Genomic DNA, 16,152 nt, shown 5'->3' with positions numbered 1-16,152 from the left:
AGGCTCAGCGGCCATGGCTCACGGGCCCAGCTGCCCCGCGGCATGCGGGATCCTCCTGGACCGGGGCATGAACCCGTGTCCCCTGCATCGGCAGGCGGACTCTCAACCACTGCACCACCAGGGAAGCCCATCTTTAGCTCTTTTAAACTAAAGAAATATTACAATTTTTGTATGCAAAACTGTAAGAATAATTGGCTTCATAGATAATAAATACTAAGAGATTTTTACATTTTAGAGATTTTACATCTTCCACGACTTACACAGATTTATAGACACTGAAGGAACATACAGTGATTGATGCAGTCCCTGGAATATATGTTTTATCTATAGATACACATACAATTCCACTAATTGAACACTGACTTTAAAAAAATAGACCCAGGAGATAGGTAATGTAGATACATTCTGTATGAAGTCTGGACAACTTAGGGCTCAAGCAATGGAGTATGTAATTATTGTCAGTTGTCATATATGGACAACTTTACATTGCAATGATTTCCCTCTGTGATTGTTATGGGTCAGAACCCACCTGCAACTGCATTTGACCTCTCTATTTGTACTTATGGAGCTCACTGTTATTTGGACATATTTATGAATCTCTAGGTAGGTAAGATTCCTTTTGTTTGCCCAAACATCAGGTGCACATTGTCTTCTTGCTGCTAATGTTTTGGTTTAATCAACTCATCTACATAGATCACTGATATTTTGTGAGTTCCTAGCCTTAGCTACATGAATTTTCTTTTATTTTTATTATTTATTTATTTACTTCTTTGCGGTACGCAGGCCTCTCACTGCTGTGGCCTCTCCCGTTGCGGAGCACAGGCTCTGGACGCGCAGGCTCAGCGGCCGTGGCTCACGGGCCCAGCCGCTCCGCGGCATGCGGGATCCTCCCGGACCGGGGCACGAACCCGTGTCCCCTGCATCGGCAGGCAGACTCTCAACCACTGCGCCACCAGGGAAGCCCATGAACTTTCTTTTAAACCTCACTCATCGACATTGTTTTTTAAATTTCTTTCCTTTGCCTGTCTTTTGGTGTAACAAGATGTTAGTTGGGATTATCCTGGAATTCCAGGTAGAGCTCCAAAGACAAAAGATGTTACCTTCACACTGTAAAGAGAGGAGCTAGGCTGCCTAAGTGGGACTTAATTAAAGATAACAACTAGTCCAGAGAACTTCACTCCCAACAGCCCAAGAAATTAAAAATTTTAAAGGAAATTCATAGAAGGGAATTCAAAAGGTTAGAGTGATTTTTCTACTCCTCTCTGTATGAGGAAAGCGGTGCTTCTCTTCCCCAAGCCAATTCAGACTCTATTTGAATAGATAAAGGATTATTTTTTTCTCACATAGCAGTAAGTCTGAGAGAGCTGATACCTTCAGTTATTTGCTATTTTCTTGACCCTTCTCCCATGGTCACAGGGCATGCCCCAGCTCAAGGCAGAAAAAAAGAAGGGCCCATCTCAAGGGCATAGTCACTTTAATAAGAGAAGCCACATTGTTTTCATCCTTCTGTTTGTCTATTCTTTTACCAATACCACACTTTCATTACTGTAGATGTACAGTAAGTCTTAAGACTGAGTAGCATCAGTCCTTCAACTTTGTTCTTCTTCATTTAGTTTTCAGAAGCATGTCAAACAGATTTCTTCATTTTCATTTGCCCATATTCTAACACATGGCCAACCGCTTGCTGAGTGGCTGGAAAAAAACATATTTAATGTTTTAACTCAACATGCAGAGTTGGATATACCTTTTTGGTTAGCCATCTGATGGTATCCGCAGTTCCTGACAACTGCAGGTGTCAGGAAACCTTGCTATGCAGAGGTCCATGGCATCATTGTGGAGCCCGCAAATGTACCCCATGAATGAGTCAGCACTGGGAGCCTGCTATAAAGAAGAATATCGATAGCAAAAAGAAAAACAAAAGCCATAACAAACCCCTGTGAACTAGAAGGCCTTTTGTTCCTTTTCTATAATTCCCCTACCTACTACCTTGACCCTGGAGGACACAGATGGTGGAAGGAGCAGAAGAGGAGGAAAGGTTGAAAGACCACCCCATGCCTCTTTCCCCCACTGCAAGGCTCTGAGCCAGGCAGACCTGAGCTGATGGAGTGGGAAAAGCTCTGAATTAGATGCAACACTGACATTTTAATTGGATTGGACTCTTAATATTTTAGTATCTTAAATGATGAGGAAGTAATGGGATCTGCTGAGATAAAGTTAAAGGATGGGAAGGGGAGATCTGACGTAGGATCATAGTTGGGGGCTTTGTCTGGTGGATGTTAGATCCACTTCCTGACTGTGCCCCACTGATTTCAGCCTCTTCAACAAACTGGTTATGCTGGAAACTACAAACTCCTTTAATCCTAGCTGTTGACCCACAGTCCTTACTCCTAATAGGTCTTTCTGGCTCTCATCCAGTAGCCTTTTCATTGCTGTGGGGATGCTGGATCTGTCAGTAAAAGGCAACTTTAGAGAACATTTTGGGTTGTGTGGGACCAGAGAAAGCCCAGTAGGGAGACTGTAACAGGATAATAACAAATCCTTGTCTGTCACTGCCTGCCTTTGTGATCTCTCTCTAGCTCTGAGTTTCCTACTCTGAAATAAATGGTCTAAAGAAAATGATTGTAATAGATACTTCTTGTGATGGCTGCGTGGCTCCCTCCATTCTCAGACATTGCCTCTGATACCTAGGGATGTGACCTAGCATCCCTCCAGAGCTGATCAACAAGAAGAGGACATCTGTCCCAGGCCAGGGCAGGCTCTTTCCTGGCAGTACCGAATAGGGGGACACAGAGACTGAACAATATTAACATTGACTATCATTAGTAACTGAGGGTATTCCACATCTACCTACTGCTGCTGGCCTCAGAAATGCCCAACTTCTTGCTCTTTTTGGGGATTGATGGCTGATTCCCTGGTAGCCTTTCAGTAAATCCGTCATTTTGCTTAAGCTGCCCTGAACTGTTTTATATGACTTGCAATCCATGCTACTTTTTTTAAAGGGTCCATTCAACTTCCAAAATTCTTTTATTCTTTGATTTAATGGTACCTGTTACTCTTGAACAGAGATGAATTATAACTTTGAGTGCTAGTAACCACAGACACCTGGCAACTGTGACACCAGTGGGTGACTGCAGTTTTGGAAGTCTTTATACTGATGAACACTAGAGATATTCCTTTTCATAACATCAGCTATTTTAAGTAGGTAAATTTGTACTTGTTACACATGGAGAATATTTTTAGTTTAATAGTTCATATTAGAGGTATAAGTGATGTTCACAGAAAAAGATTTTAGTTTCAAGTGCAAGTAATAAGTGAGCCAAGTTATATTTTTCAAGTCACCATGTCAGTGTGTATTATTAGATACACAGAGTCTAAAGAGTTGAGTTTATAATTGAATTGGTTTATCACTTAAATCTCATGTGCCAGGATCTCACTGTACTGACTGAATTCAGGACAATTTGTGCTCTTTAGTTAATCCTCCTTGATAATGCTGACCGTTAAAAAAATAGAAATTAAATTTAACATTTTGTCTTAAACGTCATATTTTACTACACTATAACTGGAAAGGGCATAGTTATCAAATCCCTATGAGAATAACTTCAGAATGAAAATCCCTAACCAGAATACTAAAGTATAGAAGTGTAGTTGGCTCCTCTAATATGAAACTTCCTCATCATGGACTCTTCATGGTTTTTAAAACGTTTTTGACTTCCCAAAGTGAAAGGCATGCCAATCAGTGGATAGAAAGCAGTATTGCAGAGAAGAAATAGCTAGGATTACCTTTATGGTACTGGGTTTTGGGATGTTGCCAACTTGATCCGGGGGATGGATGATCAAGCTGAGACCAAGAAGGGTTATGTAGAATTAACTTGATGATTAATATTAGATGCATAACCATAATGTTTGTACAAATAGAGGAACATGCTGCCAAAAAATTTATAAAGTAGTTATGAACTAGAGGCGATTCCCGCCCCGCCAAGACAAAAATGTCTAGAGACATTTTTGGTTGTCACAATTGGTGTGTGCATGCGTGCTACTGGCATCTAGTGGGTAGAGGCCAGGGATGCTGTTAAACATCCCATAACACACCCCATAAGAGAGCTAAGAATTGTTCAGCCCAAAATGTCAATAGCATTGAGGTTGAAAAACCTGGTTTATAACAATTAGTTTCACATGTTTTCGTACTCAAAATGCTTCAAATATGTTTAGTCAAAATTCTTTTCCATTTCCGGAAGGGGGGCTAAGGGTAAGTATTTTCACCTTGGCCCGCGGCCTAGAAAAGCCTAGAAAAACCTCCTCTTTTCTTCCGCCTACCGGTCCGCGAGTCAGAGCCCTGAGCAGAGCCCAGGAAACGAACCATGGCGCGCGCTGGTGCAGCCGCCCCCTTTCGCGGGGAGGGGCCGGGGGCGAGGGCGCTGGGAGGTCTTTTCTCGAGTTCACGTGGCCGGAGGGTCAGACTTCGGATCTCCCTTTTGTGGCGGCGGCCAAAGAGCAACAGTACAAACTGTGGCAACCAGAGTCATGGCAGGACAGGCATTTAGAAAGTTTCTTCCCGTATTTGACCGAGTATTAGTTGAAAGAAGTGCAGCCGAAATTGTAACCAAAGGAGGCATTATGCTTCCAGAAAAATCACAAGGAAAAGTATTGCAAGCAACGGTAGTAGCTGTTAGATCAGGCTCTAAAGGAAAGGGTGGAGAGGTTCAACCAGATAGTGAAAGTTCTTCTCCCAGAATATGGAGGCACCAAAGTAGTTCTAGACGACAAGGATTATTTCTTACTTATAGATGGTGACATTCTTGGAAACTACGTCGACCAAAATAAGTCACTATTGAAATGGCATCACGTGAAGCTGCCACTGAAGTTCTGAAATCTTTCATCATGTAAATAATTTCCCTGTTTCTTTTATAATAAAGTAATGATATCCAAACGAAAAACAAAAAACCCCTCTTTTCCAGATATTCATACAGTTAGACCACTTTTGCTTTCTAATAGATAAGCAGTACTTTATAATTTGATTTGTTTTATCTGCAATAATTATGTAACTTTGTAAACTGCTCCCAAAAGTCAGGGCAGGTTTTAATTTTCGCACATAATTTCCCCAAATCTTGCCTCTCCCTGTTATCAATTCAAAGCCTTCCCTCATTTTATTGCCCACTTGCTTCTGTTTGGCCCATTTCATTAAATAACTGAAGCACTGACCAGAAGCAAATATAGTGAGCACAGTTAACGTTTAGATAGAACTTGTCTTTTTGTGAGGTGATATCATTTCCCTTAGATTAAAAAAAAAGTATTCTTTAGGCTCTAGGCAGATGGGGACCCAGCTTATTTTCACAGTTTGGAAATGAAACAAATTTCAGATTACTCGTAGAGTCTGAGATGATTAATTCTCTTCTGTTGGAATTAATATGTTTAGGGAAAGCAAAATATTTGATTTATCTTTTTTAAAAAAATTCTGATGCTTTTCACTATTGCCATATTGGTGTTAATAATGAACTTAATTATACCCCAGAATGATACTGGCATAGACATATGATTTAGAGATGTTATAGTATTTTTTTTTAAGTTCAAGGACAAAACACATATTTTGTGGAGTCTAATTAAAGACTTTTAAAACTGTAAAATCTTTTGGGAAATAACATCCAAGTTCTGCCCCTAAATTCATAAAGCTAAAGAAATGTATAAAAATTATGAAAGAACAAACTGAAACATCAAAGTATAAATATTCACAGCGGTTGCTTTTTTTTCTTTAGTTTGGCTAGAGGTCTAAAAGCCTTTCTCTAACAAGAGGTGCTTGCTTAGAAAACCACATATGAAAAGTATCTTAGCAACTCTATTCTTTCTTGATAAGTAGTGAAATGTAGAGATTTACTACAATTTCCCCCACATTTTGAACACTTAGTATTTAGGGCAGGGCCTCTGACATCCAGCAAAATGCCTGGTACATAGCAAAAGGCCCTTGTTAAACGAATTAAAACGAACAGACAAATATTCAGATTAAAAAAAATCAATGCAAGTCTGCAGTTCTTACTCCCATGCGGCTCTTACTTATCTAGCAGCTCATTATGTTATTTCCAGTTTCCTGGTGTCTGCATGATCTGTTGACACATCAAATAAAAAATGTGCCAAACTAAACTTGTTTTTTTCTACCCAAGTCTGTTCCTCATTCTTGTTTCCTATTTCTCTGAATGTAACCATAATTCTCCTACTCACCCATTCCCCACATCCTTTTTTGACAGGTTGAGGTGACACCCAGCCTGTTCTGGTTCTACTGCATCTTTCCCCATCCAGTTCCCTGCTCCTAGTGTCCTCAGCCTCCACTACATTTTGTTTGGAACTGTGAATATCCTCCATTTTCGCCTGTCTTTAGTCTCTTTTTACCAAACTTTCCTAATTTTGTTGCTTGATTGCAACCCTCCCTCCCACCTCACCACCCCCACCCCCCACCCCCGCAAAAAAAGAAAAACGCAGTTTAGCATAATGGTTGAGAGACTGGAGTCTGGCTCGGATTTGTCTGAGCATAAAATGTAGTGATCAAGAAAGAGCTTAGGCTCTGGGGCCAAACCACTTGGTTATGGTCTGCCATTCAAGGACTTCTTTTCTGAGCTAATTTCTCACTTCGTAGTCCAGCCAAAGTACTCCCCTCCATCTTTCCCTTAGCTTTTAGAGGCTAGTTTGCCTTACCACTAACCTGAAATAGCCTTCCTCTCCTTGGAACTTGCCCTATCATGGCACCTATACTTATTATTACCCGCTTTGTAATCTCCCTTGGGAAAACACGTTTCTTGAGGGCAGGATATTATCATATTATTTTTTTTATCTCCAATAAGTCATGGTGTGATTTGCATACTGTGGTTCCTCGAGAAATGTTAGTTGAATGAAATCAATTCACAGAAATAAATCCGATTCTGAGCGTCTCCCCTTGTGGACTGCGTTTATCCAAAATCATAAAACTTTACACTAAAAACGGTGAATAAAATGTATTTAAATTAAACCTTTAAAAAAGCCGACTTAAAAATTTTTCTTGAGGATCCCAAAAAGTCCTGAAGACGTTTATGGGTTTCATGTATCAATACTTAGCATATTAGAAATAACTGAGAAACATTTAAAATAGTTCTTTATGTATTCGTTCTAAAAATAATAAATGCACTAAATGTTAAGAGAAATAATGCATATTTATTATTTATGTTGTATTCATCTGACCACTCTCCGCGTCTTACACAACTCGCAGCACGCAGAAGACGCTGGACTCTTATTAGAGCAAGCCCCGGCCCTCCTCACCCCGCCCAGCGGCCAACCACCAGCGCATCCGAGGCTCCTGGGACACGCGGCCCGCCCCCTCCGCGCGCCGGCGCCGGGTGTCAAGGCGCACGCGCAGAGCTCCGAGAGGCCCAGCCGAAGAGCGGGCGGCCGCGGCCGTAACTTACCCCTCCCCTCGTCGCGCACGCCGGGAACCCGTCGCCGCGGCTGCTTCGGCTGCGGCGGTCGGTCGTCGTGATGGACTGTCCGTGGAATGAGCTGTCCCTTGCCTTTTCTCGTACTTCCATGTTTCCCTTTTTTGACATCGCCCACTACCTGGTGTCGGTGATGGCACTGAAGCATCAGCCGGGTGAGTGCGGGGCGCCGAGGACCGGCCCCCTCGGGATCCCCCTCACAGCGAGTACGACCTGAGCGGGGTAGCGGCCGAGCTGCCCCCCCGCCCGGAGTCCTATAGTCGAGCTAGAGGGGCGCCGAGAGGTGGCCCGTCCGACCCCTCGAGTACAGGTGGGGAAAATGAGGCCCGGGCGGTCCTCGCCAAAGGAGGCGCTGGGTTGGGGGGAGTGCGGGGGCGCCCCACCGCCGCGGGCGGGACTCCCGGGACAGGTGACAGGGCGGCCGCAGCCGCAGTTGGGAGCCCAGGACTGCCCGCGTCCGCCCAGGGGTTGCGCCGTCTCCCGGCGGTGCCACCAGTTCCTTGGAAAGTATTTTAAAATGACCTGGGAACAAAGCTCCCGGAGACAGCACGTCTGACTTCGTCGCTTGGGGTAGTGAATGGTTCTGGACGGCTCTCCGGTTTTGAAAGTTGGGTAAACACTGAAATAAAGAGCCTTAAGTAGGCACCCCCAAGTTCCCCTTAACGGAGAGGTCTCCCACCTTGTTTAGCATGTTAGACAATGATTGCTGAGAGGAGTGGCTTCCCATTTTGGGTCATATGAGTGACGTTGTACAAGAAAAGCCATTTGCCGTAGCTTCCCTTCTCTGTACAGTGGGGATGTGGTCTTAATACAGAGTTTTGAGTTCTTTCAAGCATGCACACAAGGAGCAATATTTGTTTTTTCTTGTATTTTACATTCAGGATATATTTGCTCCTGTATTGATTTACTTTTGCCCTTATTCTACCTGCCTTTTCATTTTATGCTTTCTTCTTTTTTTGAGATCAGGCATTTTCTTTGCCTTACTTTCTCTGTGTTCATGCTGCTTTTAATCTGCCTCGTCCTACAGTCAGTGAGTGAGGGATTGAGGATGATGCTGTACCTCTTATGGTCTGTTTTTTGCGGTTTTTTTGTTTTCTTTAAAACCCTTGGACCTCAGAAATATTTTTCATTTAAATTGAAATTTGTAGTTCAGCCTAAATCATTGTTTGGTAGCAGTTTTGACCTGGATAAGGGGAATATTAGTGTATTAAATCGGGACAGATAATCTGCATAAGAGACTGCTTCCTTGATTTGAAAATAAGTACATTTTATTATTATGCCATATTCAGTATTTGGTATTTTCTTTTTTTTTTTTTTTTTTTGTGGTACACGGGCCTCTCACTGTTGTGGCCTCTCCCGTCGTGGAGCACAGGCTCCGGACGCACAGGCTCAGCGGCCGTGGCTCACGGGCCCAGCCGCTCCGCGGCATGTGGGATCTTCCTGGACCGGGGCACGAACCCATGTCCCCTGCACCGGCAGGTGGACTCTCAACCACTGCGCCACCAGGGAGGCCCTGGTATTTTCTTGTATAGCTTAAATCAGAGGTTCTCAAAGTGTGGTCCAGGAGCCCCTGGGGTTCCTGACACTTCCAACTCAAAATTATTTTCATAATAATATGCAGATGTCATCTTTTTCACACTCATTTTCTCACAAATATACAGTGGAGTTTTCCAGAGGCCACATGACCTGCCGTACTGTAACAGGTTGAATGCAGAAGCAGATATGAGAATCCATCTGTTTTCAATTTGAAGCAGACATGAAAGAGATTTACTAAAAAAGTGTGAGTTTTCTCACCAAATATTTTTTACTTTGGAAAATAGTTATTTTTCATGAAAAATATATTATTTTTTAACATTTAGTGCATTTATTATTTAAAAAATGAATACCTAAGGAACTATTCAAAAATTGTCTCATTTATGATTTCTAATAAGCTAATAAATATTGATAACCCACATAAAGAAAAGCTTTTTAGGGGGTCTTCAAGAATTTTGTTTTGGAGTCAGCCTTTTTAAAGGTTTAATTTACCTGTATTATATTCACCCTTTTAAATATAAAGTTCTATGATTTTGGACAAACACATACAGTCATGTAACTACCACCACAATCAAGATAGAGAACAGTTTCATCACCCACCCCAGATTCCCTCCTGCCCCTTTGTAGTCAGCCCTCCCCAAGCCCCTGGTAACCATTCATCTACTCACTAATTTTGGGGGGTGCAGAGGAGTCCTGAGACCAAAAACCTTGAGAACCATTGGACTAATTGGACGCTAGTACAGTGTTACACATGGTGTAAAAATATATTCCAGTACCAGTACTTGTAAACATGTAAAAATTATAGAATTCACACAAAAGAGTGAACCTGCTTTTACTAGAATTGTGTTAGACTGTCCTTTCACAGTATTGGCTGTTATCAGTCCTAAATATCTTGTCATTCTGATGATCAGAAAACATAGTTTTCATTTGCATCTGTCATAGTTACTAATGTTTGCTGGCCATTTGTATTTATACTTATATAAATCTATTGAGTTGATCATATTGTTTTTCCTGTTTAAAATGTAATACATTTTAAAAAATGAATTATCCTTACATTTTTGGAATAAACTGTTTGATGTATTAGTTTAATTCATTAGGGATTTTCATTTGCCAATCCTTATATAAAACTTTACTTAATTGGCAACTTTTTTCTGTTCCCCAGGGACTGATTCTTTAGAACACAGACCTGTAGTACAATAAAACCGCAATTCATCTATGTACTGCTACCGGGTTCTTCTTATCCTTATCTCCTCAAGCATGTTACTCCTTGAGACTCTTGACTTCTGGAATGTACTCTATCACTGCCAGTACCTCACTCCCCACTTTCTATAGTTTACATCTTATGGCTTACAGACTATGCCTAGATCTAGACTACTGAGGGCAAGTGGGTAAAGGGGATTAACTCTTTCTATCTGTGGTGTTGATAAGGATGGCATCTTTTTTTTTTTGTTTGGTTTAGGTTGTAGGCCTTCAAATCCAAGGAAAGATGATTATCCCCCCTACACCCTTCCTTTTCCATGTGACTTGCACTTCACAAGTGAAACCATCAGGGGGTATTTTTAAATTTTTTTATTTATTTTAAAATTTTTATTGGAGTATGGTTGCTTTATAATGTTGTGTTAGCCTCCACTGCACAACAAAGTGAATCAGCCATACACATACAGATATCCCCTCCCATTCAGATTACCACAGCATCAGGGGGTATTTAATATGTTGGATTCTTTTTTATTTCTTAGTTTACTTCCATTTGCCTCATACTTAACCTTAGTTCCTCTTGAACTCTGGCATCTGATTGTCTATAGCTTTTAGTTTTGGCTAGTAGTGTAGGGGTTTTTTTTGTTTGTTTTTTCTATTTTCCTGGGCATTTTATTAGGAAGTTGGAAAATGCTGCTTTGGGAATTGTTGGTCAGAAACCATTTTAACGGAATGTTTATGTCATCAGTTGTAATCTCTCTTACATTTTAAATCTGTGTTCTCTGTTTTTTTCCTATTTAAATGTTCATTAAAATAAACACATTTCTTTAATCCTACATTCATATCCGATTGCTATTTTCTGTAAGACGTCCTGAAAATTTAACCTACAATGATCTCCACTTGATTTTTACACACAAAATCTATTATTTTACTCTTAATTCTCTGACCACTATTTTGCTAACTTCCCTCAAATCATATGTAGTTCAATTAAGCAAATATTCACTGTAGTAGGTACTATATTAGATGTTGAGGATACCAAGATGAAAGTTACTGTTATAGCTCTGAAAGAATTCAACTGTGCTGTTGTCGCTGTAATCTCCTCTGCCTCCCCCTCCTCCTCCTCCTCCTTCTCTTTCCTTGCAGTGTCACATAAGGTTGCATTACCTTTCTTATACATTAATAATATTCATTCATTTCAGATACATAAAAAACATTTCAGTGTCTTCATTCTAATCCTCATACATCTCTTTAGGTAGGTATTATTGAACACATTTTACAGATGAGTAGTCTTACAGGAATAAAATAACCTTACTTAAGTCACATAGTTTAGTAAATTATGGAGCTAGTTCTTGGGCTAATTTCAAAGTTCTCAACTATTCTGTGCTCTCTCTTTGCAGATACATTTAATGTTCCAGGTTTCTCAGTATTTAGCAATTTCTCAATAAGTTGTCATTTGGCATCGTTATTTTCTCCCATGATTTCAGTCATTTCCACATCACCATTCAGTTTCTCATTTGTTTTCAGGAATTAAATCCAGGAATAAAGTTTGTCATTGTTCCTTCCTCTAATCTGTGGGAGATGAAAAGATTAACAAAACAAGAATTTATCAGTTCTGGGGATTCTGGGAAGGTGGCAGCATACTTTTGCTATCTTTATGAATTCCGACGTAAACACATACAGAAAAGTGCAAAAGTAATCGTAAATGTATAGTTCAGTGAATTTTCAGAATGAGCACAACTATGTTAATCAACATCCAGGTAAAAATAGAACAACTATGATCCCCCCAAAGGCCTGTTATAGCATGCTTTTAAAAGAGCAGATTCTGCCCATTGTGGGGTGGAAAAGGATGTCTCAGAAATGACAGTCCATAATTTACTTATGTGAGTACAGAGAATCTTACTTAAATATCTTTAATATATATTTTTTAACATCTTTATTGGAGTATAATTGCTTTACAATGTTGTGTTAGTTTCTGCTGTATAACAAAGTGAATCAGCTATACATATACATATATTATACATGTATTCGCATATGCCCTCCCTCTTGAGCCTCCCTCTCATCCTCCCTATCTCACCCCTCTAGGTGGTCACAAAGCACCAAGCTGAGCTCCCTGTGCTATGTGGCTGCTTCCCACTAGCTACCTATTTTACATTTGGTAGTGTATGTATGGCCATGCCACTCTCTCACTTCGTCCCAGTTTACCCTTCCACCTGCCCGTGTCCTCAAGTCCATTCTCTACGTCTGCATCTTTATTCCTGTCCTGCCCCTAGGTTCTTCAGAACCATTTATTTTATTTTAGATTCCATATATATGTGTTAGCGTACAATATTTGTTTTTATCTTTCTGACATACTTCACTCTGGATGACAGTCTCTAGGGCCATCCACCTCACTATAAATACCTCAATTTAGTTTCTGTTTATGGCTGAGTAATATTCCATTGTATACATGTGCCAAATCTTCTTTATCCATTCATCTGTCGATGGACACTTAGGTTGCTTCCATGTCCTGGCTATTGTAAATAATGCTACAATGAACATTATGGTACATGACTCTTTTTGAATTATGGTTTTCTCAGGGTATATGCCCAGGGGTGGGACTGCTGGGTCATATGGTAGTTCTATTTTTAGTTTTTTAAGGAACCTCCATACTGTTCTCCATAGTGGCTGTATCAATTTACATTCCCACCAACAGTGCAGGAGGGTTCCCTTTCTCCACACCCTCTCCAGCATTTACTGTTTGTAGATTTTTTGATGATGGCCATTCTGACAGGTGTGAAGTGATACCTCATTGTAGTTTTGATTTGCATTTCTCTAATGATTAGTGATGTTGAGCATCATTTCATGTGTTTGTTGGCAGTCTGTATATCATCTTTGGAGAAATATCTGTGTAGGTCTTCTTTTCATTTTTGGATTGGATTGTTTGTTTTTTTGATAATGAGCTGCATGAGCTGCTTGTATATTTTGGAGACTAATCCTTTGTCAGTTGCTTCATTTGCAAATATTTTCTCCTATTCTGAGGGTTGTCTTTTCGTCTTGTTTATGGTTTCCTTTGCAGTGCAAAAGCTTTTAAGTTTCATTAGGTCCCATTTGTTTATTTTTGTTTTTATTTCCATTTCTCTAGGAGGTGGGACAAAAAGGATGTTGCTATGATTTATGTCATAGAGTGTTCTACCTATGTTTTCCTCTAAGAGTTTGACAGTGTCTGGCCTTACATTTAGGTCTTTAATCCATTTAGAGTTTATTTTTGTGTATGGTGTTAGGGAGTGTTCTAATTTTATTCTTGCACATGTAGCTGTCCAGTTTTCCCAGCACCATGTATTGAAGAGGCTGTCTTTTCTCCATTGTATATTCTTGCCTCCTTTATCAAAGACAAGGTGACCACATGTGTGTGGGTTTATCTCTGGGCTTTCTGTCCTGTTCCATTGATCTATATTTCTGTTTTGGTGCCAGTACCATACTGTCTTGATTACTGTAGCTATGTAGTGTAGTCTGAAGTCAGGGAGCCCAGTTCCTCCAGCTTTGTTTATCTTTCTCAAGATTGCTTTGGCTATTCAGGGTCTTTTTGTTTCCATACAAATTGTGAAATTTTTTGTTTTGTTTTGAAAAATGCCACAGGTAGTTTGATAGGGATTGCATTGAATCTATAGATTGCTTTGGGTAGTATGGTCATTTTCACAATGTTGATTCTTCCAATCCAAGAATATGGTATATCTGTCCTGTTTTTATCATCTTTAATTCCTTTCATCAGTGTCATATAGTTTTCTGCATACAGGTCTTTTGTCTCCTTAGGTAGGTTTATTCTTAGGTATTTTACTCTTTTTGTTGCAGTGGTAAATGGGAATGTTTCCTTAATTTCTCTCTCAGATTTTTCGTCATTAGTGTATAGGAATGCAAGAGATTTGTGTGCATTAATTTTGTGTCCTGCTACTTTAACAAATTCATTGGTTAGCTCTAGTAGTTTTCTGGTAGCATCTATGTATTGTATCTTGTCAGCTGCAAACAGTGACAGTTTTACTTCTTCTTTTCCAATTTGGATTCCTTTTCTTTCTTTTTCTTCTCTGATTGCTGTGGCTAAAACTTCCAGAGAGTGGGCAACCTTGTCTTGTTCCTGATATTAGTGGAAATGGTTTTAGTTTTTCACCATTGAGAATGATGTTGGCTGTGGGTTTGTCATATATAGCCTTTATTTTGTTGAGGTAAGTTCCCTCTATGCCTACTTTCTGGAGGGTTTTTATCATAAATGGGTGTTGAATTTTGTTGAAAGCTTTTTCTGCATCTATTGAGAAGATGATTTGATTTTCTCCTTCAGTTTGTTAATATGGTGTATCATGTTGATTGATTTGCATATATTGAAGAATCCTTGCATTCCTGGGATAAACCCCACTAGATCATGGTGTATGATCCTTTTAATGTGCTGTTGAATTCTGTTTGCTAGTATTTTATTGAGGATTTTTGCATCTATGTTAATCAGTGATATTGGCCTGTAGTTTTCTTTCTTTGTGACATCTTTGTCTGGTTTTGGTATCAGATAATGGTGGCCTCGTAGAATGCATTTGGGAGTGTTCCTCCATCTGCTATATTTTGGAAGAGTTTGAGAAGGATAGGTGTTAGCTCTTCTCTAAATGTTGATAGAATTCATCTGTGAAGCCATCTAGTCCTGTGCTTTTGTTTGTTGGAAGATTTTTAATCAGTTTCAATTTCAGTGCTTGTGATTGGTCTGTTTATATTTTCTGTTTCTTCCTGATTGAGTTTCAGAAGGTTGTGCCCTTCTTAGAGTTTGTCCATTTCTTCCAGGTTGTCCATTTTATTGGCATATAAGTTGCTTGTAGTAATCTCTCATGGTCGTTTGTATTTCTGCAGTGTCAGTTGGTACTTCTCCTTTTTCATTTGTAATTCTGTTGATTTGAGCCTTTTCCCTTTTATTCTTGATGAGTGTGGCTAATGGTTTATCAATTTTGTTTATCTTCTCAAAAAACCAGCTTTTAGTCTTATTGGTCTTTGCTATTGTGTCCTTCATTTCTTTTTCATTTATATCTGATCTGGTTTTTATGATTTCTTTCCTTCTGCTAATATTTTTGTTGTTCTTCTTCTTCTTTCTCTGATTGCTTTAGGTGTAAGGTTTGATTGTTCATTTGAGATATTTCTTGTTTCTTGAGGTAAGATTGTTTTACTATAATCTTTCCTTTTAAAACTGCTTTTGCTGCATCCCATAGGCCTTGGGTCATTGTATTTTCATTGTCATTTTTTTCTAGGTATTTTTTGATTTCCTCTTTGGTTTCTTCGTTGGTCTCTTGGTTATTAAGTAGTGTATTGTTTAGCTTCCATGTGTTTGTATTTTTACAGGTTTTTTCCTGTAATTGGTATCTAGTCTCATAGTGTTGTGGTCGCAAAACATACTTGATATGATTTCAGTTTTCTTAAATTTACCAAGGCTTGATTTGTGACCCAAGATATGATCTATTCTGCAGAATGTTCCATGACCACTTGAGAAGAAAGTGTATTTTGTTGTTTTTGGATGGAATGTCCTATAAATATCAATTAAGTCCATATCGTTAATGTGTCATTTAAAGCTTGCATTTCCTTATTTATTTTCATTTTGGATGATCTGTCCATTGGTGAAAGTGGGGTGTTAAAGTCCCCTGCTATTATTGTGTTACTGTTGATTTCCCCTTTTATGGTTGTTAATATTTGCCTTATGTATTGAGGTGCTCCTATGTTGGGTGCATAAGCATTTACAATTGTTACATGTTCTTCTTGGATTGATCCCTTGGTCGTTATGTAGTGTCTTTCTTTGTTTGTTGTAGTAGTCTTTATTTTAAAGTCTATTTTATCTGATATGAGTATTGCTACTCCAGCTTTCTTTTGATTTCCATTTGTATTGAATAAATTTCTTCATCCTCTCACTTTCAGTCTGTATGTGTCCCTAGGTCTGAAGTGAGTCTCTTGTAAACATCATATATATGGGTCTTGTTTT

The 16,152-nt window shown here is 39.6% G+C and overlaps 1 protein-coding gene, 1 long non-coding RNA gene and 1 pseudogene across 4 annotated transcripts in view; 2 read left to right on the top strand and 1 right to left on the bottom strand.

Annotated features, from left to right (window-relative positions):
* The window catches only part of LOC132523466 (uncharacterized), an 84,098-nt gene extending 76,042 nt beyond the window's left edge, over positions 1-8,056 (bottom strand). The window contains exon 1 of the long non-coding RNA XR_009541528.1: positions 7,425-8,056. This is a non-coding gene — a long non-coding RNA (uncharacterized LOC132523466). The remainder of the gene's footprint in view (positions 1-7,424) is intronic.
* Positions 1-16,152, top strand: part of TMEM38B (transmembrane protein 38B) — a 112,128-nt gene that overhangs the window by 33,261 nt on the left and 62,715 nt on the right. The window contains exon 1 of one of the 3 annotated variants that reach the window (XM_060154695.1): positions 7,362-7,606. The exons of 1 other annotated variant lie outside the window; for it this stretch is intronic. In XM_060154695.1, the coding sequence (XP_060010678.1) occupies positions 7,495-7,606 (112 nt within the window). In that variant the 5' untranslated portion in view covers positions 7,362-7,494. Of the gene's footprint in view, positions 1-7,361; positions 7,607-16,152 lie in introns of those variants that run through there. One more of the 3 variants, XM_060154694.1, reaches the window with a different exon arrangement.
* LOC132522809 (10 kDa heat shock protein, mitochondrial-like) lies at positions 4,465-4,884 on the top strand (annotated as a pseudogene).

Source organism: Lagenorhynchus albirostris, chromosome 7, assembly GCF_949774975.1.
Source record: "Lagenorhynchus albirostris chromosome 7, mLagAlb1.1, whole genome shotgun sequence".
Lineage (NCBI taxonomy): Eukaryota > Metazoa > Chordata > Mammalia > Artiodactyla > Delphinidae > Lagenorhynchus > Lagenorhynchus albirostris.
Note: the sequence above shows the minus strand (reverse complement) of the source record. Positions and strands in the feature narration are given on the sequence as shown.